Source organism: Tachyglossus aculeatus, chromosome 3 (genome assembly GCF_015852505.1).
Source record: "Tachyglossus aculeatus isolate mTacAcu1 chromosome 3, mTacAcu1.pri, whole genome shotgun sequence".
In the NCBI taxonomy this organism is placed as follows: Eukaryota; Metazoa; Chordata; class Mammalia; order Monotremata; family Tachyglossidae; genus Tachyglossus; species Tachyglossus aculeatus.
Genome location: NC_052068.1, coordinates 87,483,129 through 87,509,119, shown reverse-complemented (window position 1 = coordinate 87,509,119; position 25,991 = coordinate 87,483,129). Strand labels below are relative to the sequence as shown.

The window sequence follows — 25,991 nt, the reverse complement described above, 5'->3', positions numbered from 1 at the left end:
GGATGGCAGGAGAGTGGAGATGGCTGGTCACCCAGTTACAGATGCCCAGAACTTTCTGATCTCCCTTCCTAGCTGAATTTGGAAAGTCAGTGGCAGAACCCAAAGAGAACTCAGACACCTTCGTTCTCATTTCCGGACCAGAGTCAGCAAACCATGCTTCCTGCGTTTTGGTAAAGGAAGGGCCCAGACAGCTATTCTTTAGTAGCCATTATGCCCTAACAGGTTATGTGCCTTTTTTTTAATGGTATTTGTTGAACGCTTACCATGGGGAAGATACAACTTAATCAGGTCAGACATGGTCCCTTTCCCACATGGGGTTCCCAGTCTAAGCAGCAGGGAGAACAGGTATTGAATTCCCCATTTTACAGTTGAAGAAACGGAGGCACAGAGAAGTTAAGTGACTCATTCAGTGAACACACAGCAGGGGAGTAGCAAAGCAGGGTTTGGAATCCAGATCCTCAGACTCCTTAGGTCCATTTTTTTTCCACTACTCCACGCTGTTTCCCAGCTATTTGAATATCTTTTCTTACTGTTTGTTAAGTGCTTACTATGTGCCAGGCACTGTACTCAGCGTTGAGGTAGATACAAGCTAATTAGGCTGGATACAGCCTCCGTCCCACACAGGGCTCACAGTCTTAATCCCCATTTTTCAAATGAAGTAACAAGGCACAGAGAAGTTAAGCTACTTGCTGAAGGTCACTAACTGGCAAATGGCAGAGTCAGGATTAGAACTCAAGTCCTTCTGACTCCTAGGCCCATGCTCTAACCACTAGACCATGTCACATCTCTGTTTCACTGTTTCACTCTGTTCTTACTGGTACTCCTGAAATTCTCATGGGGAACAGCACATAAGATGAGTAAAAATCACCAGTGAAGCATTCCACACTCATTGCCTCCCTACTCACCGCCATCAGAAAAATTACAAGCAATCCCTGGATCCTCCCCTACTAACCTTAAACCAGAGCCCTATGCAGGACAGGGACTGTATCCAACCTAGTTAACTTGTATCTACCCCAGCGCTTAAAACAGTGTTTGACACATAGTAAGTGCTTAATAAATACCATTGAAAAGTAAAACAAAACTTTCTGACCTAGGTTCATTCATTCATTCATTCAATCGTATTTATTGAGCGCTTACTGTGTGCAGAGCACTGTACTAAGCGCTTGGGAAGTACAAGTTGGCAACATATAGAGACGGTGCCTACCCAACAGTGGGCTCACAGTCTAGAAGAGGGAGACAGACAACAAAACGAAACATACTAACAAAATAAAATAAATAGAATAAATACGTACAAATAAAATAAATAAATAGAGTAATAAATACGTACAAACATATATACATATATACAGGTGCTGTGGGGAGGGGAAGGAGGTAAGGCGGGGGGATGGGGAGGAGGAGGAGGGGGAGAGGAAAGAGGGGGCTCAGTCTGGGAAGGCCTCCTGGAGGAGGTTAATAGGTTAATAGGAGCAGCATGGTCTCGTGGAAAGAGTATGCCCCTGAGAGTCAGAGGACCTGGGTTTTAATTGCAGCTCCTCCACATGCCTGCTTGTGACCTTTGATAAGCTATTTAATAATTATGGTATTTGTTAAGTGCTTACTATGTGCTAAACACTGTTCTAAACTTCTCTGTGCCTCGGTTACCTCATCTGTAAAATGCGGATTCAATTCTTGTTTTCCTTCCTACTTAGACTGTAAGCTCATTGTTGGGTAAGGAACATGTCTACCAGCTCTGTTGAATTGTACTCTGTCTCAAGCACTTAATACAGTGGTCTGAACACAATCAGCGCTCAGTAAGTATGATTGATTGATAAGCTTGTGAGCCTCATGTGGGACAGAACTGTATCTGCCCTGATTATCTTGTATCTTCCCCAGTGCTTAGAACAGTGCTTAATATTTAATAAGCACTTAACAAATACAACAATTATTATTATTATTAGAACACTTCATCAGTCAATTTTTTTTCAAAATAAAATCTCTTTTCCTTTCTTCCTGGTGCCCTTCTGCCTGTTGTGTGGTGCTATCAGCAATTCAGAACTCAAAACTACAGGCAGACGGCCAATTTTGTATGTGTCAGTAGGAGGGATTCATTGCAAATACAGCATGAATACTCATCATTTCATCGGCAAGATCAGATTTCAATGGATTACAGCATCTTCCAACTGTCTCTTTATATCATGGAAGGTCAGTGGCGGTTTTTAGAAGGATTTCGACAGTTGGACTGTTTCAGCCCTTTTGAAATATCATCATACTCACTATTCATGGAGAGACCCAGTGGGAAGACTCTCACCAGAGGAAGAGAAGATTATGCATTCCTAAACTAAGGTTTTTTGAATAAACATGCTGCGGGAGGGAAAGAGAGACAGGGAAACCAAAACCCAAAAGCAGTGCATATAGAAAGGTTGCAAATTTAAACCCCTAGGAAAAAAACAATGGGTTGGAAGAGAATGAGCATTTTTTTCATTTCCTAGTTTTATGTTTGGTCTGCTTTAATCAATCAGTTGTATGTATTGAGCACCTGCTGTAGGCAGAGCACTGTACTAAGTGCTTGGAAGGGTACAATATAACAAAGTTGGTAGGTACATTCCCTACCCTCAATGAGTTTATGGTCTAAAATCTACAGTCTGCAGTCTAGGTGCTTTAATGGCATCTTTACCATACATCCTTCGCATCCATTGTACAAGAGTACTGACATTTTAAGCCAAGAGAAGAAAAGTCATACAGTATGTAAGGGCTTCAAAGATCATTCCACCCTCACCAGAGCAAACTGAGGAGTGTACGCACTTCTGCCAAAACGCACGTGCTTTCACTATGCGTCGTGACTAGAGCGTCATTCAGAAATTTACGGAACCTTTGTCAGATAGTGCAAGCCTCTTTGGGTAGAGTGATATCAGAAGAAACAGTTTTGCGGGGGGGTGTTGTATTTGTTAAGTGCCTACAATGTGTCAAACACTGTTCTAAGCTCTGGTGTAGGTACAAGTGAATTAGTTTGGCCACAGTCCCTGTCCTGCAAGGGGCTCATAGTAGGAGTTGTGTGCAAGTGTGTGGTGTCAGAACGAGTGAATACTACAGTCTGAGTTTTCCTCAATCCAAGTGTTTGCAATAATGTAACCCCCACATCATTATCATTATCAGTGGTATTTATTGAATGTTTACTAAGTGCAGAGCACTGTACTAAGCATTTGGGAGGGTACAATACAACAGAGTTGGAAGACCTGTTCCCCTCCCACAGTGTATTTACAGAATAGAAGGGGAGAGAGACAATAATAGAAATAAATCATATATAATATGGGTCATAGGAGAACCTGTCTCAATAAATCAAGAGTTGATTAAATGACCAAATTCAGAATACAACCTGTTTTGAGTTCAGTGGAACCAGCAGAGGCAAGAGGAATCGGAGAAAATCAGCTGAGTTACAGAAGTTGCTTCCACCAACTCATGAATGGAAGTGGCCCGGGACTAACAGCAAAGTCTTCTCAGAGCCACCAATACAAAAAAACTCATTATTATCCATGAACAGTAACAATACCACTCTGAAGAGACCATCCAACCATCTATCCATCTATCCATCCATCCCAATAGTCTGTCCTCTATTGAGCCATCAAAGACTGCTTACTTAGCTCCTACCCATTAAGGTATGAGAGGTTTCTGAATACTGACTGGGTTTGTATTTCATACCAAGGGCAATATAAGGCATCTCTTTACATGAATCTCTTCACTCATCTCATTACACATCCCTCATCCCAGAATAATTTCACAATGATCTGCTGTAATAATTGCTTACTATGAATGGAAATCTCTTGTTGGTACTTGGAAGTTTCAAGATAGCAGAAGCCCTATCCTTTTGGGGATTTGGGTTTGGGGGATTTGGGTAATAAGGAATTCCAGCTTGATTGGTGGGCAAGGATGGTGTGGGGCTACCTACTTGAAGAAATTTTCAAAGTTATAAGATGAAGCTTGTAATTTACTGCCTAGCTTCTCTCAAAAGAGATGAGTCAATGAGCGTTATTATTGTGTGTTTTTCTCATGCTTGTATGGAGATGTTTTTGGCTTTGCTTTGTTTGCCACTGTGCCAGTTCTCTTGTGGTTATCCACAGCAGCTAAGGCTTTCCCAGAATGCCTCGGGAAACCTGAGACATTGAATGGCTTTCAGAGTGCATTGATGTGGTCAAACAGAGGAAATAGCAATATGTCAATAAATATTTTTAGTTAGAAACCTGAGTTGTAAATAGTTGTCATAGGATTTGGAGAGTTTCTGAGAGGGAGTCTGCTCCAAATGAGGCCCTGTAGCAAAATACCTGGCTTTTAATAGCCTGGCTACCAAATCTTGTTATGTCCAGACAACAGCCATGGATTCCTGGTGGAAGCAGGGGTGCTACTAGTGTCCAGTTTCCCTAGTCTAGTGGCAGAAGGCCTGTGATGTCAGTTCTGACTCCAGTGCTGATTAACTTTGTGTCCCTCTGGGAGTCGCTTCCCCATATATTAAATGGGGATAATAATACGTATCTTCCAGGACCTTACAGAGATGTTATGGGTGTCCCTACCCGCAAGGAGCTTCAGTGAACATTTTGGATGTATATAGGTATGGTGTGGCCTTGTGGAAAGATAATAGGACAAAGACTCAGGGGACCTGGATTCTACCCCTGGTTCTACTAATTGCCTGCTGTGTGACCTTGTGCAAGTCTTTAACTTTTTTAGGCCTCAGTTTCTTCACCTGAAAAGTAGGAATAAAATACCTGTTCTCCCTTCTCCTTAGATTGTGAGCCCTACATGGGACAGGGACTGTGTCCTATCTGATGATTTTGTGTTTACCCCAACATTTAGCAGAGTATTTGGCACTTGGTAAGTGCTTAATAAATACCACTATTATTATCATTATTATAGTAGTAATAGCAATTATTGAACATCCACTTGGTGCATTACCCACTTTACTAGGCACTTGGAAAGTGTGAAATAAAGAATTAACATGTTCTCTGCACACAAGGAGCTTACATTCTAACAGGGGAGACAACCATAAATAATTGAGTCAACATATATTTGTAAATGCTAAGGAGTGTGTAAATAAGCTGAATAGTGCTAGTTTAGAATAATAGTAGACATAGCTACTGGAAAGAGTTGAGGCTTGGGAGTCACAGGACCTATGTTCTAATCCTGGCTCTGCCACTTGCCTGCTGTGTGATCTCGGGCATGTCATTTAACTTCTCTGTGCCTCAGTTTCCTCATCTGTAAAATGGTGATTCAATACCTGTTCACCTTCCTATTTAGATTGGAAGCCCCATATTGGACAGGGACTGTGTCTAACATGATTTTCTTATCTCTAACCCGGGGCTTAAAAAAATGCTTGACACATAGAAAGCACTTAACAAATACCAAAATTATTATTATTAGACATAGCCAGCTTGAACAACATGCAAAGATATATAATTGAAAAAAGGGAAATATTCAGAGATGGGGGCAAGATAAAGGGCAGATAGAGGGCCAGTTCTTAACATCTCTGGAGCCAGGTGAGGTTGTCCTGCAAGGCTTGAAGGAGATCAGTCCTGAATGTTTATGTGAAATTATGAGTGTGGTTTGATGGGGAGGAATGGGGTGGAGCCAGTGGGATCAGATGGAGGGAATGACATTGATTAAGATCGTGAGCCCCATATGGGACAGGGACTGTGTCCAAACTGATTTTCTTGTACCACCTCAGCGCTTAGAACAGTTCCTGGCACATTGTAAGCACTTAACAAATGCCATAATTATCATATTATTATTAAATGGCCCAGAGATTAGGGAGACCAAGTCATGTGCACGGGGATGACAAGTAAGCTTGACTGACCGGGTTAGAGAGCACATTCTTGAGGGCAGCCAGAGATGAAAGCATGTAGATAAAGGCGCTGAGATGAGGTGCTGGAGTACCATAAAGTCCATGGAGGTGAAAGTACTGTTTCCCCTCCATGGGCCAGTATCCCCTTCCATGGGGTGGAGAATTCTTGCCCACACTACTTGCATGTTTTAATGGTATTTGTTAAGCACTTACTGTGTGCCATATACTGTACTAAGCACTAAGGTAGATATAAGCTAATCAGGTTGGACATAGTCCATGTCCCACATGGAGCTCACAAGCTTAGTCCCTATTTTGCAGATGAGGTAACTGAGGCACAGAGAAGTGAAGTGACTTGCCCAAGGACACAAAGCAGACAAGTGGAGGAGCTGCGATTAGAAACCAAGTCCTTCTGACTCCAAAGCTCATGCTCTATTCACTAGGCCATGCTGCTTCTCTAAGGCCTAGAATCTAGGGCCCTGTTTTAGAGAATTTTAGAATACTCTACTGGCACTCAAAGAAATAAGACTGTTTTATCAATCAAGCAATGGTATTTATTGGGTGCCAGTTGAGTATTCTAGATTTCTCTAAAACAGGGCCCTAGATTCTATTTATTGAGTATTTATTATATATATTATACAAATATTATTTGTATATATTATATGAAATATATTATATTATATGGTAGTATTTATTGAGTGCTTAATGTGTGCAGAGCATTGTGCTAAGCACTTGGGAGTGCAGCGTAACAGAGTTGGTAGACACATTCGCTGCCCACAGCAATTTTGCGGTCTATAGGGGGAGACGTGTTAAAATAATTTAGGGATATGTGCTGTGGTCTGAAGTGGAGTGAATATCAAGTGCTAAAAGTGTCCAGATGCAAGTGCATAGGTGACCAAGTCAGGAGAAGGATCTTCCCTCTGAATCTGCTGCAAAGAAGCAAAACCTGGCCCACTCCCAGACTGCAGCTAGTCATCAATTAGTGAGTCCAGCCATGTCCAGTTTGGTATCAATCAATTACTTTGCATTTATTGAGCGCTTACTGTGTGTGCAGCACAGTACTAAGTGCTTGGGAGAGTACAATATATCAGAGTTGGTAGACACATTCCCTGCCCACAGTGAGCTTCCAGTCCAGGATTGAACCCAATCAGAACCCGGTCCCACCTCACCATTCCAATCCAAAAATCCCCTCCAGAGCTGAGGACCTGGGCCAGGTTTTCCCACCCCGAGCAGGCTCTGAGCTAACGTGGCAACGTTCTTTGGTGCATTTCTTTTGGCTGACTTTGCTGTGTTGAAATACCAGTCATGATATTTGCGTTGAGCAACATCTATGTCTTCTTCTCTTTTTGAAAATTCAGGTGTTTTTTCTCCCTCCTTAATTATTCAAGGGCTGTTCCATGTGCCCTTTTAACAGACTCTCTTTGTTTCATGTTTCCCACTTTCAGCTTCTTCTTATGCCGTCCTTATCCCCTTCTTCTCGCCTCCTCTCCCCCATCCCCTCCATCCTCTGCACCAATGGTAGACTGATGCGCCGACAGTAGACTGATGTGCCGTTTGTTATCTCCCCTCTGCAGAAAGACTTCACCATGCGGGAGGAGCTGCAGCAGAAGGATGTAGAGCGCTGGCTGGGCTTCATTACCTTCCTCTGCGAAGTATTTGGCACCATGAGGAGTAGTACTGGGGAGCCCTTCCGAGTCCTCGTCTGCCCCATCTACACCTGCCTCAGGGAGGTAATCACACCCTTTCTCTTGCTGCCAGATCCACACACGCTAACAGCTTCTTCAGCTCCCTGACCCCTTCAGTGTTCTGTAAACTGTTGTCTCCACTGCCCTGGAATTCAGGGCTGTTGGTGGCATCTCCTCAGGAGAGGTTTTAATAAGAAGAGTGACCTTCATGGTTTTTGTTAAGTGTGAACCGTGTGCTAAGCACCGAGGTAGATGCAAGATAATCAAATCGGGCAGAGTCCCGGTCCCACATGGGATTCACAGTCTAAGGGAGATGGGGAACAGGTCTTTCATCCCCATTTTGCAGTTGTGGAAACTGAGGTCCAGAGAAGTTAAATGACATGGCCAAAGTCACACTGCAGGTAAGTGGCAGAGCCAAGATTAGAACCTGGGTCCCTTGCCTCACAGTCTTGTGCTCTTTTTACTAAGCCACACTGCTTTATGAAAAGTGTAGGTAATCCAGAGGCAGGAGAATGGACAAAATGATCCCTCAATAATAATAATGATGGTATTTGTTAAGCACTTACTATGTGCAAAGCACTGTTCTAAGTGCTGGCAATTCTAGAGTTTTGTGATTCAAGGCACTGCCGCATCCCCCATCCTGAATTCCAAGTCCATACCCCTGCCTTCCTGCAGTTCCTTCCCCCAACCCCACTGCCTCACTCTCTGTCACACATCCTTTTACTTCTCTGCATTCAGCTCAGCCTGAATTGTAGCAAAGACATCAGGGCCAGGAAGCTTCTAAAATGGTGTGGTAGTATGAAAGGGGGAAAGATATGCTTGGGAAAATAAAAGAGAGGAGGGCTCAAAACATAAGTGAGAGATCTGGAGAAAGCCACATCCCCATAAATCCTCAGGTAGAACACAAGTGCAGAAACAAGCCTCTGTTGAATATCTGTTGAAAGCAAGAGTGAGAAAACTGTTTTGCCCTCCACCAGTTTCCACTCTTGTGTGCATTTACTTATTGCTTAGAGGTGTTTTTCGCAGTTTAGCTGAGTTCCCTTCAGAAAAAGCCACCTGTGTCAAGCATTGGTTTGAGACCGGTGCCTTTTCAGCAAGGTGGCGGCCTTCCTCCCCAATCCGGCAAGCCGGAGGACCAACAGAACTGCTTTCCTTCTTGTTCAGTAGGAATGGGGAGCATGGTCTGGGACCCCCAGGCCGCAGTCAATGCCCCGTCAGGGAAGAGGCCAAAAAGGAAAAGGGGAAGTTGCTCCCTAGAGCCTCTCTTTGTATTTGCTTCCAAAGGAGATGCTGGAGTTCAAGAGGTCCATTGAGTAGAGAAGCAGTGTGGCCTATTGGAAACAGCACGGGCCTGGGTGTCGGAAGACCTGGATTCTAATTCTGGCTCCTCCACTTGTCTTCTGTGTGACCTTGGGCAAGTCACTTTACTTTTCTGGGCCTCAGTTACCTCATCTGTACAATGGGGATTAAGACTGTGAGCCCTATGTGGGACAGGGACTGCGTCCAACCTGATTATCTTGTATATACCCCAGTACAGTGCCTGGCACATGTAAGCACCTACAAAATACCATTTAAAAAAAACAACCCAGCAACCAGTCTGAGGCTTTTCTTTCAAGAGCAGTGGCTTCAAGGTGGACACTGTCCCCAGAAGGAATTCTGGGATCAGGGACACCGCTGTCATTGAGACAGCTGGGAGCAGCTTCTCGAAAGTCCCTAGAGATTGAGGGGACCATTCTTGAGGTCCATAGTCCTCCCCCAAGGACGAGTAAATGGGCCCCCTTCCCACAAAGAATGTGACTTACACCAGAAACCCCAAAGCTTCTTGGTTTGAGGTTTGGAACATGTGTATTGGGTGCCCGCAGAGTGCATGCTTCAGCTCCAAGAGTACAAGTCCCAGCATCTCCTTGGGTTGCAAGCCTCTATCTCGCTTCTGCCACTGCGGTCCAAAACAGGGAAGAGATGGGCTCTAAAACTGAAGAGCAGAGCTATGTCAAAGTGTGGTCAAGACAGTACAATTTTTGTGAAGCTGGAAGGAGTCAGATGTTCAGCCTAATGGGAAGGCACCTGTCCTGGACTTCAGAAGAATTTCATTCTAGTTCCTGGCCCTCCCAAGGACCCAGTGGGCTTGTTTCTTCTTCACGCCCAGAAGAAGGTTAGCAACACTCCCTCCCAGAGGAGTCTTTCTCCTTCAATCACCACTCCTCTTTGCCCCAATATTTTAAAATGGACTAGAGAATTATTCGGAGGCTATGCCTCTTCCCCCCACCCCCTTCCTCTCCTCCCCTTTTCTTTCCATCACCCCTTCCACTCCCTCCCCTTAATCTTCCCCACTGTACTTTTGACTTCCAAGTCTATGATTATGTCTCCATCTGCACAAGGCATGCCTAACAGCAGGCTGAAAAATGTTCTCAGATTCCACCTGTGTCTTTCCTGGGCTCATTAACAGCAGTTCTAGAGGTAGTATTTATTTAGCACCCACTTGGTGCACGGCATTGTACTAAGCCCTTAGGAAAGACAGAATAGCGAAGTGGCATATTTCTTGCCCACAAGAAGCTTATACTTTTTGAGGGGAGACAGACATAAAATTACTTGTGAAAGTGGTCCAAATGAGTCATTGAGTACACATACATACATTCAGGAGAGCTGTGGATGGAGAGGTTTGAGGTCTCGAGTGGCTTGATTTGGCTGAGGCGATGGCATGATGGCTCAAGGGGCTGGGAGATTAATCGAGGAAGTCTTGTTGGAGGTGGTAGGGGAACTGAAGGAGAGTGTGGTCTAGTGGAAAGAGAACAGACCTGGGAGTCAGAGGACCTGGATTCTAATACCAGCTCCGCCAGTTGCCTGTTGTATGACCTTGGGTAAGTAATTTCACTTCTCTCGACCGCAGTTTCTTCATCTGCAAAATGGGGATTCAGTGCCTCCTCTCCCTGCTACTCAGACTCTGAACCTCATGTGGGACAGGGACTGTGTCCTACCTGTTTACCTTGTATCTATCCCAGTGCTTAAGACTGTGCTTGGTGCAAAATAAGCCCTTAAAAAATATAATAATAATGATAAGAATAAGTTGTTACTAGTACTTTTTGTGTCAGTTCAGCCCAGAGGGCAGAAAACCAAAAGAGTGAACTTGAGCAGGGCATTTTTTTTGCTGTGAGACTTTATCCTAATATACATCTCCCCACTGCCCCAGGATACCGCTTAATTGACAACTGCCACTCAGGATCCTCCAAGCTCTGAGCTGCCCCCTCCCCTCACTGCAACTACATAGAGCTCACAGTCTTAATCCCCATTTTACAAATGAGGGAACGGAGGCACAGAGAAGTGAAGTGACTTGCCCAAGGTCACACAGCAGACAAGTAGTGGAGCTGGGATTAGAACCCAGGTCCTTCTGACTCCCAGGCTTGTGATCTAGCCACTAAGGCCCCACAGTGTATGAGGATATATAGGTTTCAATCAGGTCTGCAGCTACCATCTATGTTCAGGATTCTTGCTGAGCTTGTTCACTACACAATAGGTGGTTCTTCCACCAGTTCTTCCCCAATAGTGATAGAGCTCCCGTCCCTTATTTCTGGGTATTTTACCCCTCTTCCCCTCAGCGAGGTGTGCATTGACTAATGGATATAATCTCCCCATTTCAGCAGCATCTTCAAACATGAAGGGCAGCATGCCTTCATCTGTATATCAGTGGTCCTTGGAGAGGGAGATGATCTTTATTGGTGATGGTGAAAGGATCATTTTCATCCTGACAGCCGTTCAATTGGGAAAGCAACTTTAAAGCATTCCGAAAAACTCCCGAGGGTAGCCAAACTCAATTAGTTCCTGGAGCGTTTTGCTGAGCTGGTAGAGTGGTCAGGTCTATGCTTTGGGTAAGGCATCAACCACTATAGGTCATATCCCTGGAGTGGATGAATCATGGGGCGGTTTTAGGAGGCAGGAAGAATTTCCAAAATAAAAACATGTAGGAAAGAGAGAGACGTTTCTCTCCCCCAGGGAACGGATGAGCCCCTCGTGACTCCTAGCACCCCTGATTCCAAACACCGTCTTCCTATGGGACATTTCACCTGTGATTCCGGTTCCACTCAGGTTGTCCCATTTCTAGCCGTTGAGTCCAGAGGATTGAGGCAATCTCTGGGGTTGGGGCCGGGCCGGACACTGAGGGTCAGGGACATCACCAGGTTGCTCAGAGAGGATGTGGCCATAAGCCCGGAGCAAAATGGGATTTTTGCTGAGATTTGGCCAACATCTGTTCCTTGGTGAGGGATTTTTTTGTTGTTGTTGTTATTTGGTTTTGTGCTTTTTTAAAGCAGTTTTGGCAGCCTCCATTAGATGACCCAAGGGGAGAGGATTCAGGAGGCAGCCTCTGACCTAAACTAAAGAGGCAAAACGCTTCCACGATCCTCCCCAGCAACTGATCTGGAATCAGTTTATCCCATCTCTCAGGCATCTTAGTAGTGTTACCCCTGGAACTGGACCCCAGCTGTGAATATGCCTTCAGCCCTCACATTTGGGCCAGGTTGGCTCTCTTGATTGGGCTTTCCAATTCTCTTGGCAGCATTTTCTGCTCCCTGTTCCCACCCTCCCTGCCTCACCCAGCTATTTCCTGCCCCTTCTCCTGGGTGTGTAAACCCCTGGAGATTGGGGCTTATCCGGTGCTCTGCCTGGACATCTATTAGGTCAAGCACTATTCATCCTGTGCTGTGATGTCATGTCTATGCCAGAAACAAGTCAGGGTCTGTTTTCTCCTTTTTTTCTCACTTTTCAGTCTCTTAACCTCCTCCCTCTCCAACCTCTCCTGTTTCCCTCCCTTTTTTCCCTTTCTCCTTTTTCCCTTTTGGGTCATCTCCCCAAATCCCTGCCTGCCTCCCCCCCACCCTTCCCCAGTCCCCTCCCTTAACGTCCACCTCCCTTAAGTGTTCCTGGCCTCTCAGCCAATTTCGCCTCTTAATCTCTTTTCCTGTGTCTCCTTTTTAGCGTCGGCAGCTCCGTTAGAGGTCACTGAGGGAATCAGGGAGAGGAAGAGGGATGTGGGGTGCTCTTTGGAGTGGAAATCTCTCTTCCCTCCCCTCCTGAAGCCTCCTCTAAGAAGGTCCCTTCCTGTCCTCCCCACCGTCCCTCTTCCCTGTCACCCTCAGGTCCCCTTCCTCTCCAGAGTCTGTTAGCACCTTACTCAATCATTCCTGTGATGGCTGGATGGGACAGATTGTGTGTGTGTGTGTGTGTGTGTGTGTGTGTGTGTGTGTGCGCGCGCACGCTCGCACGCTTGTGGTGGGGGGAGGTGTATGCACAAATTGGTGGCGGGGGCGGGGGGGGGGGCGATACTGACATATAGACATCCAGTGAATTGGGTGGACTAAGCTGAGAATCCATTCTGCTGGCTAATGAGAAGAGGAGGCCTGAGGTCAGCAAGGCAGCGACTCCCGGAAGGGAAATGGACTCCTACAACAATGAGTGAGCCACGGTTTTTTTCCCTCATGTCCAATCCTTTGCATTGTTTTTGCTCTGGGGGAAATGTGACCTTGGAAAGAGTAAAGTGAAGGGGGTGTGGGTAGGGAGTCTTTGGAATTTCTTAGAGTGAAAAGGAGTGTGAGGTGCTGCTCAAACCAACTGCATTTCCAACCCTCTCCCTGCCCTGGTCACCCTAGGAGACTAATAATAATAATAATAATGATGATGGTATTTGTTAAGCACTTATTATGTGCCAAGCACTGTTCTAAGCACTGAGGGAGATACAAGGTAATCAGGTTGTCCCTCGTGGGGCTTACAGTCTTAAGCCCCATTTTACCAATGAGGGAACTGAGGCCCAGAGATGTGAAGTGACTTGCCTAAAGTCATACAGCTGAAGAGTGACAGAGCTGAGATTAAAACCCATGACCTCTGACTTCCAAGCCCATGCTCTTTCCACTGAGCCATGCTGCTTGGCTTTATAATAATTGTGGTATTCATTAAGCGCTTACTATGTGCCAAGCACCATACTAAGCGCTGGGGTGGATACAAGCAAATCTGGTTGGACACAGTCCCTGTCCCACAAGGGGCTCACAGTCTTAATCACCATTTTGCAGATGAGGTAACTGAGACACAGAGAATAATGATGGCATTTTATTAAGCGCTTACTATGTGCCAAGCACTGTTCTAAGCACTGGGAAGGTTACAAGGTGATCAGGTTGTCCCACGGGGGGCTCACAGTCTTAATCCCCATTTTACAGATGAGGTCACTGAGGCCCAGAGAAGTTAAGTGACTTGCCTGAAGTCACACAGCTGACAAGTGGCAGAGCCGGAATTGAACCCATGACCTCTGACTCCAAAGCCTGTGCTCTTTTCTACTGAGCCACGCTGCAGAGAAATAAAGTGACCCACTCAGGGTCACACAGCAGACAAGTGGCACAGCCGGGATTAGAACCCAGGTCCTCCTGACTCCCGGACCCAGTCAGTCAGTCACTAGTATTTATTTACCTCTTACTCCTGACAGCACTTCTCTAAGCGCTCAGGAGGCTACAGTACAACAGAGTTAGTAATCATGATACCTGTCCTCAAGAAGCTTACAATTTAGTGCCAAAGGGAAGAGGGCAGCCCAAGTTCCCTCTTAACAGTTGGGGAAATTGAGGCTCTCAGAGCCCAGGTGCTTTTCCCCCCCAAAAAAAGGTTATCTACCTGACTCCCTACCTAGAGCACTGTAGTCCCTGTCCAGAGGACCACCATCTGAACATAGAAGATACTTTTGTGCTGGTTGTTGAGTAATCCAGAATAATCTCCCCGGGCCCCTTGCCATTCCTCAAACAATGGGTCAGGCGGTGAATGAGATGTCAGAATGCTCACCCCCGGCCTTCCAGGGGGAAATTTCATTTATTTTTTTAAAGCTATGCGTAGGTGGTCCCCTGGAGCTGGATCAGCGGAGGGGGGCCCTATGTGGCCAATTCAAGAGTGTCTGTAATACAGCAGATCTCAAAATACAGCCAGCAGGGTTCTAGTAGAGCCTTGCATATTGATTCCCCCAAACCTCTAGCCCCACGGGCATTTTTGCCAGCCTACATTTTCCTCAGCCCTTGTCATGACTGCTCCAGTCCTAGCCAGGACAGGCTGCCCCAGACCAGTTTCAAACTCACTGGGAAAGGGGGACTGCCCACTCACCTCTAAATCAGGCACCCTACTCCAACACCAGTTTTGGCTAACAGTTGGTGAGGAGAAGCCCAATCGCAGCTCTGGTCCAGTCAGTCATGAAGCAGTGGTGTTTATTCAGTGCTTTCTCCCGGAGAATCAGCGTGGCCTAGTGGAAAGAGCACGGGTTTGGGAGTCAGAAGGACCTGGGTTCTAATCCCGGCTCTGCCACTTGCCTGCTGTGTGACCTCGGGTAAGTTGCCTCACTTCTCTGGGCCTCAGTTACCTCAATGGTGAAATGGGGATTAAGATTGTGAGCCCCTTGTGAAACAGGGACTTTGTCCAACCTGATCATCTTGTATCACTCCAGTGCTTAGCAGAGTGCCTGGCACTTAGTAAGCACTTAATAAATCCCACAAAAAGTGCTTAGTAAGGTGCTCTGCACAAAAAATTTGGGAAAATACAAAAGAGTAGGTAGGCACAATCCCTGCCCTCCAGGAGCTTACACTCCAGTGAGGAGTTTACAAGCTAGTGGTCATGGGGCACTCATCATATTGGCATGATGCCAAGACTCTCTTTCATGCTCAATGAACACTTTTTAGTCCAAAGAACTCATCAGTCTGTAGTTGAACACAGGTCTAGAAGCCCAGGTACTGGTTCTTACTGTCACTTGGGTATTTTTTTTCCAGTGCTTAGTATAGTGATCCATAAAAATAATAATAATAATGATGGTATTTGTTAAGCACTTACTTTGTGCCAAGCACTGTTCTAATGTACCTACATGCATGGTAAATAAGAGTAATTCTGTTACTTCTGCTGTCAACAAAATCCCAGGCTGGGTCTCTGGCCTGGAATGTGGTGACACGCAGAGAGTTGCCTGCCAGGTCCTGGAGCCAGAAACATGGGATGTCTGCTCATGCCCTATAGTCTTCTCTCTCCCCGAGCCTGGGGGCTCATAACCAGGTAGGGGGTCATCCATCTATCTGGGCACCTGAGTGCCTCAGTCAAGTCACTGAGAGGAATCTTACTGCAATTGCGGGACCTTAGATTTCAAGCCCTGGTCATACCAGCAGCCCTTCTAATGGCTCTGAGATTAACAGAGTCGAGTCCTAGTCCAGGGTCCAATTTTATTCTGCTTCTTTAGTGCCCCCAGTCTGGTTTCTTGTGCAGCGGAAGTTCTTTCAGGGCTTGGGGCTGAGGGCCTGGGTGAAACCGCAAGGTTGCTGTAAGGGCTTGAGAAAAAGTATGGTATTAGCCTCCCTTCCTCCCAACTCTGTGTGGTCTCCTCATTCCTAATGTGAAAAGTTTCATGTCTGAGAGCCCTGGTGAAAAGCCAGTTTCTCGCGGGGAGAAATTCAGTCTCTGTTCTACATTGTGCGTGTCCACTGGGGTATTGTTTTCGTGGGCTCAACAATAAGACTTTTCAGTGCAGGAATGGCCCTAGCGTTCTGCTCCTCCCCCTCCTCTGTGGTTTTAGCAGAGTGATCTCCTGTTTTAAAAAGTTCCCTCAAATTCTTTGTATCCTGTTTTGTCTTCCACCAAAGCTGAAACTCCTGGGGCCTATTATAATCTGGACTAAAATGATTGGGCTCTGCTGTGTAATCTTCCCCAATCATAACGTTGTAATTTCCTTCTCTCAGCCTCTCGGCTAATTTTATGTCCCACGGCATCTAGCAAAAGCAGGACCTTTGGAGTCCAAGGGGTTTTGAACTCTGAGTAATTTCCCAAATACAGAGGATGGGGATGAGATAAGGTTTAGAAGTGCAATGCCCCAATACGTTTTCCTCAGCCATCAATGAAGTAGGTCTCTGCGGGGGGGGGGCGGGGGGAGGTTATTATTATTATTATCATTATTATTCAATCACTGACTTTCTACATTTATTATTTTTGAATGTCAGTGCTTGAAGATGAATGTTTACCTTTCCAGAGAGCCCACAATAATGATTATGTTCCCAACTTGTACTTCCCAAGCACTTAGTACAGGGCTCTGTACACTGTAAGCACTCAGTAAATACGAGTGAATGAATGATTCATTCATTCACCCAAGCATGAGTCCTGTACCAGCAGCAGCCTTCTCACAGCTGCCCCCTTCTCCCATCTCCTTTCCTTCTCCCTCACCTCCGTGCCACTCAAGCTCCCGACAGCTAATTGGAGCAGCAGAGGACAGCTTTGTTTAAGAGTCCCCTCACATTTGAAGGGTGGTCCTGCAGAGCATAGCTTTCCACCTTCTCCAAAAGCTAGCAAGTGAGAACTGGCTTAAATTGTAGCATACAGGGCTTAGACCAGCTGAAAGAAGACCTTCATGTGGATACAGAACCCAGCGTGGTTTGTTGAGGGAAATTGCAAAATATCCATCCCTGAAGGTCTGTGGGAAGAGGATAGGGCCATACCTGTTGAGGATGGCTAAGTGTAGCGTGTAGCCTGACTGGAGACAGGGGGGTGGACTAAATGACCTCTTCTGGTCCCTTCCCGGTGGAGGATTATTCTGAACTATGTTACGGCTGCACTCTTAGTCAATTCTTTGGCCAGTCATCTCAGAAGTTCCTTGGTGGACTGGAACCTTGGCCCAAGGAGACTCTAGCCTGCTCTTGGGGCTCAAAGGTTCTGAGTGACAGGCTGGGCCGTAAAGTCATAAAATGCCTGAAATGTACATTCTCCACTCTCCATCCCTCCCTCTACTCATCTCCACCTTGCATAAAGTTTGAGAACTCTTCAGGTATGCCTGCAAGTTTTCCAGACTCTACTAAATCCAGTGTGTCCCCTTGGCCTCCACTTCCTTCCTCCTCATACCCATCCTCTCCTATCCCTGAAAACCTCAGAAAACAAGAATACCCAAGGATCCATCTGCAGCCAATTCTTTCAGAAGCCCCTCCCACCAAACTCTCCCCTCACAGAGTGCCACAAAAACTAAACCCAAAAGAATGTAGGAAAGAAGCAGAGGATATTGGCCTCTTCCAAGTTGAGTTTCTTTAGTGTCTTGTTTCCTTTCAGCCATGGGTGTGTCTTCCCAGGAAAAGGAAATAGCAGAATCCTAGGAGGGTGGGAACATGGGGAGGAGGAAGGAAAGGGGAAAGCAGACAGTTCCCTTATTGTATTCACGACCTCATCCACTGCCCAGGCTAGGTCCCAGGCAGCCTTCAGCCCACGTAGAACTTAATCTGCCCAACCTATGTAGATTTCTGTAGAGTGAGTAACTCCATTAACCCAGGCAGCTCACTAGACTGAATTCTCCTGATGGACATTAGAGAAACAGGAAGAGCTGATAATCTGGTCATTGGGATTCAGTGTTTATCTTCTTCACGAAGACCAGGTTGTTAGAAGCAGGGTGATGACTCTAATTAGGGAGAGGGAGAGAGCCACCTGTTTATCTTGGGGTAACAGGAGGGAGTGACGTTACAGAGTCACGAGGCCTCCAGTCCGAGTGCCGGGGCGGGCAAGAGAATTGGAAAATCAATCAGTGGTCTCTCATGGAGGATTGAGCTATGCAGTACCAGGACTCCGTGGGGAGAGAAAACAGGACTTGGACTGACCCTTGACAGACAGCAGAAAATTGCCCCGATCACTCAGCATTTGTGCAAAGACTAAGATGCAAGTTTGTACTTTCCTCACTGAGTTTTCCCAGCTGCCTCCACAGCGTACCAGGGAGGTAACAGCCCCAAGCCCAGAGCTCCTTGCAGTGGACAGTGGGACCCATCCCTAAATTCCCTGTCAAGTGATCGGGACCTTTTGTGTGAAGGCCTTAGAGCATCTACTGATTGCCAAGCCCCCAAGACCTCAGGAGAGGCAGACAAGTGCGGACAGCCTTTTTTCTCAGGCTGAGTAGTTGAGGCTCTGGACAGAGGGAGTCACATCTGGGCAAGCTGACTAGTGTGTCGGACGGCTCTGCAATTGTGGCTGAGGTGGTTGGTCCAGGTGACAGCTTGTGGCAGCGCCTTCCGTCCCAAGGCTCCACAAGGGCCACCCAATTTCTGAAGTGAAATGAATTTGCGGAAATGTGATGATGGGAGAGAAGATTGGGGCAGGGAGGCAGAGGGAAAGAGACAACAGCCGATTCTTAATGACTGACCTACTTAGCCATGCAGAACTAGAAAGGGACCCTGTAGAGCAGGTACCCAAGGAATGAAGAATTGTGTTGTTTTGTTTCTAGTAAAGCAGAGAAGCAGTGAGGTCGAGAGCAACATGATCTAATGGATAAAGCACGAGTCTGGGAGTCAGAAGGACCTGGCTTCTAATCCCAGCTTCGCCAGTGTTCTGCTGTGTGACCTTGAGCAAGTCACTTCACTTCTCTTCACCTCAGTTGCCTCATCTGTAAAATGGGGAGTAAGACTGTGAGCCCCATGTGGGACAGGGTCTGTGTCCAACCTGATTATCTTGTATCTACCCCAGCGCTTAGTACGGTGCCTGGCATATAGTAAGTGCTTAACAAATGCCACAATTATTACTATTATTATTTTTTGTATTAACCTTGACTGAACTGTCCACATTAATCCTTTGCACCTAGACTGAAATGCATTCCCTTCTAGAGTATTCTGATTCAGAGTGTGCAGAGTTTTAGAATTTTTTGTTATGTTTTAAATTTGCTCTGCGAAAGAAGAATAATGTGAGGGAGCCCAATGCACGAGGGTATTACACAAAATGAATCACTTCAGCTTTCTGAGTCCTGTGCAACAACCCTGAGCTTTTGACTCTTTTGAGGTATGACATGCTCTCAGAAAAATACCTATTTTTTTCTTTTGGGGCTCTCAGTAAGAGAGAGAAAATAAGACCTGGACCCATCCTTGACAGACAACAGAAAATTGCCCCGATCTCTCAGTATTTGTGCAAAGACTGAGGTGTAGTTTTGCACTCTCCTCATTGCATTTTCCCAGCTGCCTCCACGGTCATTTGGGCATTGGATAAACATGTGGATGCTGACTTTTGTTTCTTTTCCGTAACTTGGAATGTCACCATTTTTACTTGAAAAAAAAAAAAATTTAAAGGGATTGATGAACTCCCCTGAATTTAAACAAACACCAGTTCATCTTCTTTTGGTAAGACCCCACTTCCATCACTTGTTCAGGGCCTTGTAATTAGTCTGGTAGTTGGTTTGTTTTTCTTTCATTTTAAAGAAAAATGTAATCTAACCATTTACCTTGCTTTAGCAAGACATCAGTAGTTAAAGCATTCAGTTAGAGAAGAGTAGCAGGGCAGGTATTAAAGTACGATTGGGGTTTTCCAAGTTTCTCCGAGTAAAATGAAAATCCATGCAATGCCTCTTGCTCTTCTGATGGATTGGTGTTGGGGAGTGAATCCTGGGATCCTAGGTCCCAATCTTTTTCTAATCATCCCCTCACAGGAGGATTTGATTGGAGCTGCTGCTGTCTTCCTTGTGGAGGAGGTGCAGGACACTTTATGGGGAGGGGTTGAGCAAGAGAAAGAGGAGGGGGAGCTCAGGCAAGGCCGGATGAGGCCGACAGTTGCCTCCCCCCCACCCACCCACGGAGTCCTTAGCCCAAGCTCCAGCACCGAGACAGCCTTCACCTCCTCCATTCCAGGTCTCCCTCCTCCCAGTCCCGATTATCTCCTGGGGCCATGCTGTGTAATTTAGAAAAATATTCTAGCTCTGTAATTAACGTCTGAACTTCAAGAGGGTAGTCCCTGCTCAGAACAGCGCTAGGATGGGGGAGAGAGACAGAGGGGCAGCGAGAGTGCAGAGTGTGTGTGTGTGAGTGAGAGAGAGAGAGTGTGCCAAACTGTGGGGTATGCAGCTCAGAAGGGGGCTGCGGGGGGGAAGGGGAGTAACTTGCATATTTAGGAGAAGAATCATCAATCCTGCCAGGAGTCCACAAAGCCCCACCAGAGTCCCTGGGTCTGGAATCGATCCAGACCCAAGCAGAACAGACCCTCAGGCTCTGCTCCTGACAGGCAAGGACCCACCCCCTCTTGCCCCAGGGGCCCCAAAGCCAGACTAGTTCCAGCCTGAGCCCCAAGCCCGGCACAATTGAGACCACTTCTGAGCTCCCAGGGAGGGAAAGCCCCAACTCCTCCGGGGCTCAGGAGACCATGAGAGCAGCCTGTTGGGGCCTGAGGGGTCTGCACCACATAACCCTTTCTGCTGGGGTTAAGATTGGGAGCTTCCCTTATCCACCACAAACCACAGGCCTTCTCAGCTAGTGTCACTGAGGGAGCTGCTTCGTGGCTAATTTAGAGGGCAGATTTAGAGCCAAGAGAAAGCCAAGTCACGAATGAGGCTAGCTGATGCTCGGCAGCAGCGGTACTGAGAGCAGAGACAGGGAAGCCTGTGTCTGGGTTCACTTGCCCCTCTGACCCCTCCCACAGCCTCTCCCACCCTGGATCGCCCCTCTCTGTATCTCCTCAGTCCTCTTCAAGATCCTGGGCTGTCCAAGGTGAACAGGCAGATGTAGAGACCAATTTGCAGTTCAGACCCAAGATTTCAGAGCTCCTAAATAGACCTCCCCAGGCATAGATACAACTGGCCAAGATGGCATATTCCTCAGGGGCTCCATTGGGATTGGAGTGATTCTGTTCCCCAAACACCCTGGCTCAGCCCCTTCTGCTTGGGCCCCAGCAGGCAAGTCAGGGGCCAAGGCAGTGGCATGGAAGGCCCTGGCATGGGAGTCCAACAGTTCTTAATTGTTCATGACCTAACCTAATTGTTCATAATTCCAGTGGTTGCCCATCCACTTTTGTATCAAACAAAAACTCCTCACCACTGGCTTTAAAGCACTCCATCACCTTGCCCCGTCCTGCCTCACCTCACTTCTCTCCTTCTACAACCCAGCCCACACATTTTGCTCCTCTAGCGCTAACCTTCTCTTGGTACCTTGATCTTGTCTATCTCTCCACTGAACCCTCACTCACATCCTGCCTCTGGCCTGGAATGCCCTCCCTCCTCAAATCCAACAGACAATTACTCTCCCCCACCCCCACTTTAAAGTCTTATTGAAGGCACATCTCCTCCAAGAGGCCTTCCTAGACTAGGCCCCACTTTTCCTCATTTCCCACTCCCTTCTGTGTCGCCCAGACTTGCTCCCTTTGCTCTTCTCCCCTTCCAGTCCCACAGCACTCATATACAGATCTAACTTTATTTATTTTCTGTTGATGTCTGTCTCCCTTCTCTAGACTGTAAGCTCATTGTGGGCAGGGAATGTCATTGTTTATTGTTGTATTGTACTTTCCCAGGCACTTAGTACAGTGCTCTATGCACAAAGTCAGCACTCAATAAATATGATTGAATGAATGAATGAAATGACCTGCAGATAAGCCAGGTTCTTGGCTTCTCTTCTTCCTCCCGCCTGCCTGAATTTGCTCAACTCCAGGCAGTCAGTCAATCATATTTTTTGAGCGCTTAGTCTGTGAAAAGCACTGTATTAAGCACTTGGGAGAGTACATTATGACAATAGGCACATTCCCTGCCCACAGTAAGTTGCAGTCTAGAGCAGGAGACAGATATTAATATCCAGTGGGCCTTGCTGCCTCTCCCCCCGCCCCCCCACTTCTCCAGAGCTGCTCCTGTGGGATGGGGAAGAAGGGTATGGATCTTGTTTGGTGGAGCTAGGTGGGAGGTAGAAGGAGGAAAGATTTCTCAGAAGCAGCATGGCCTAGTAGAGCACGGACCTGGGAATCTGGGTTCTAATCCCAGCTCCACCACTTATCTGCTATGTGACCTTGGGTAAGTCACTTAAATTATCTGTGCCTCAGTTTCCTCATCTGTAAAATGGGGATTAATGCTGTGAGCCCCATGAACCTGGTTAGCTTTCATCTACCCCAGTGATTAGTACAGTGCCTGGCACATAATAAGCACTTAACAAATACCTTTAAAAAATGCAGCAAAAATACCCTTCCAAGCTGTCCCTGACTGGAGCTATTTCCCAAAATGAAATTCATCCCAGTCTCCATGTCTCTCTTCCCTGCCCCCTCCATCCTCCCATGGCCATGATAATCAGAAGCAAATGCCCTGAATCAGTCAATCAGTGGTATTTATTGAATGCTTTCAGTGTGCAGAGCTCTGCATTAAGTTCTTAGGAGAGTACATTTGTCAACTGTGTTACTTTGGGCAAGTCACTTCACTTCTCTGGGCCTCAGTTACCTCATCTGTAAAATGGGAATTAAGACTATAAGCCCCATGTGGGACAACCTGATTACCTTGTATCTATCCCAGCACTTGGAACAGTGCTTGGAACATAGCAAGTGCTTAACAAATACCATCATTTATTTTCTATTTTATTTACAGTTCAGTAGAGTAGGTAGACACGATCCCTGCCCTCTAGGAATTTACAGACTAGAAGGATTGGTGGGGGCATGGGGAGGGGAGGTGGTTCTGTTAAGAAGGGACTTCAGGATCACAGATCATCATCAGCATTTGTTGAGAGACGACTGTGCCCAAAGCACCATACTGGATTCTTGGGAGCAGATGGTAGGGGTAGAAATCATGATCCAAACATTTAGTTCTTTGTTTTAGTGAGTGCGAGCAAGAGAGGCAGGGAGAAGCCCCCTGAGCTGGCATGATGGGGTTGAGGGGATTAGAATCCGGAAATCTGTAGTTCAGTGGAGTGGTGGACAACAGCCCTTTAAAGGTCATAGGCCAAGAACTGGTTTTGGGGTTCTCCATCAACACAGGTCCAGAGCCGATTGGGGCCGGGTCTTGATTCCACCGCCCCAAAGCCTCCTTTCCCAATCAGCCCCTTATGGGAAGCTCCTCTGAGCTCCTCTTTCATCCTCCCGAAGTTCTGAGGAAAGAGGGAGTCCCTGCTCCCACCCCCACCCCACCTAAGCCCAGGGGGCAGCCTCCGAGATATCCCCAGCGTCACCTCTCAGCTGGTCAGCCTCCTGTGGCTACCAGGCGAGTGTCTCCTCAGCAATGAGCAAGCAAAGTGGGAGAAGAGCCTCACGTGCTGTGGGTCAGAGTGACTGTGCTCGGTAATAAATAGTCTTACAACAATGCGAAACTTCCTGCCAAGCAGGAACGTCGTTAATAACTTTGTAATGAGCTGCAGGGGAGTCGGCGGCGCCTGTCACTTGAACTCTTGTTTTGTTTGCTATATGGTACAAAGGGAGAGGGGGTGGATTTAGGAAGAGAAGAGGGTGCATCTCCATCAGGGCTTTTGTGGTGGAAAGAAAAGAAGAAAGGAAAATTCTGGATTCCTCTCCTTATTTCCCAACCCTTACTCCTCATGCCAATTAAATATTAAAAAAAAATAGTGAACCTAAAACCAGAAAATTGGATCTGAGATCCTGGGAGATACTTCCCAGTGAAGCCCTGACTCAAGCTTCCCAAATTTCTGGGTAATCACCCCACCCTCAGCCCCACAGCACTTATGTACACAACTATGAATTATATATGATAAATTATTTATTCATAGTAATGTTTATAAACTGTATGCTCATCATGGGCAAGAAACATGTCTACTCTGTTGTACTCTCCCAAGCACTTAGTGGAATGCTCTGCATACCGTAAGCGCTCAATAAATACCATTGATTGATTGATTCTGGGGTTCAGACCTTTGCAGGTACTCGAGCTTTTGTGTAGAGCAGAGCTGTGGCTTTGTAGGATCTGAGTCAAGATGTGTAACCTTTCTGGGTTGCCTTTCAACCTACTGGGAAGGCAGGGAGATTGCTTACCTGGCTGGGACTCTGGTAAGCTAATGAATCATCATCAATCGTATTTATTGAGCGCTTACCATATGCAGAGCACTGTACTAAGTGCTTGGGAAGTACAAATTGGCAACATATAGAGACAGTCCCTACCTGCTGGCCAATCCTATTATATCATCATCAATCATATTGAGCGCTTATTATGTGCAGAGCACTGTACTAAGCGCTTATATTGTACTTTTCCAAGCGCTTAGTACAGTGCTATGCACAGAATAAGCACTCAATAAATACCATTGATTGACAGTTAGTAATAAGACCGCTTTGAGATGCTGTACCTCATCAAAAAATTTACTGAGCTGACCCAGGGCACCAGCCCCCCACTAAAGCACCTAGTAATATTCAGGTGGAAGGTGGTTATGTAGGACTTTCTGCTTGCAGCCAATTTCCAGATACTTCAATAACTGTGGTATTTGTTAAGCTGTACTAAGCACTGGGATAGACACAAGATAGTCAGGTCCCACATGGAGCACACGGTCTAAACAGGCATCGAATCCCCATTTTATAAATGAGGTAACTGAGGCACAAAGAAAGTGACTTGACCAAGGTCACATGGCAGATAAGTGGCTGAAGCAGGATTAAAACACAAGGTTCTTTTACTCCCAGGCCCATGTTCTTTCCAATAGGCCACATTGCCTTCCATGGTCACTCTTCCCAGCAGCACCGAGCAGGAGGTTATTAATGTTGTCCCAAGTCACAGAGGCAGAAACAGGGACACGAGTAAGTGGCATTCCTGGTCAGCCACTAAGGGAGAGAAGAGCTAGGGTTAGAATTCCCCCAGTCCTATTACTTGTTATCCTCCCCAGCCTTTCTCACTGTTGGATCAGTGCCATACATTTCAGGACAGGTGGCTTCTTTCTCTTATCCATCTTTATTCAATAATCTCAAAGCACCTGATTAAAATGTTTTTATGGTATTTGCTAAGCGCTTACTCTGTGCCAAACACAGCACTAAGCACTGGGGTAGATACAAGCTAATCAGGTTGGACACAGTCCATGTCCCATATGGGACTCACAGTCTTAATCCCCATTTTACAGTTGAGAGAACTGAGGCACAGAGAATGAAGTGACGTGCCAAAGGTTACACAGCAGACAAGTGGCAAAGCCAGGACTAGAACCCAGATCCTCCTGACTCCTGGGCCCATGCTCCATCTGGTAGGCCACCCTGCTTCTCAGAGTAATGCAGTCATCCTCCTGATCAGCCCAAGGACCAGAGAGGGTACACACCTTGACCCAGGACACCCAGCAAAGTCATTATCAGGTGTAGGGGGCCAGACCCAGATATCTTTAGCTCTGGACTGCTCTTCTTTCCCAATCGGGTGAGATTAGAAGTGTGCCCAGATCTCAAAAGACTGGTTTGTACTTGCCCCCTCTGCCCCCTAAAGTTTAAAAGACCAGTGAAATGGAGTGGGTTCTTTGTATGTTAGTTACTCCCTCCCTTCGTGGTTCCCTCTCTGAAGAACAATTGCTGGCAAATAGGATTTTCTGGTGTGGGGAAGGCCTTACTGGTTTCTCTGTAGTACTCAGAAGTTTCATAAAGAATCCTACCCATGGCCTTCAGAAGCAAGGTGGCCCATCAGCACTGAAAGATAAAAGGAATCCAAGGAGGCTTGCAGATAGCCAGTTGCCCCTCTGCCCAAGAGCAGATGTCACTGACTGTAAAGCAAATAGAAAGAAAGTTTGCTTTTGATTTCATTCACTCTTTGGAGCGTGGAATTGTTTTGTGATCTCTCTGGGGTGTGAGGTAGAAAGAGAGCTCAGTTG

The 25,991-nt window shown here is 46.5% G+C and overlaps 1 protein-coding gene across 3 annotated transcripts in view; it reads left to right on the top strand.

Annotated features, from left to right (window-relative positions):
- CTIF (cap binding complex dependent translation initiation factor) overlaps positions 1–25,991 on the top strand; it is a 385,876-nt gene that overhangs the window by 344,350 nt on the left and 15,535 nt on the right. For all 3 annotated transcript variants that reach the window (XM_038743775.1, XM_038743777.1, XM_038743774.1), the window contains exon 10: positions 7,378–7,533. In XM_038743775.1, coding sequence (XP_038599703.1) covers positions 7,378–7,533 — 156 coding nt within the window. The remainder of the gene's footprint in view (positions 1–7,377; positions 7,534–25,991) is intronic.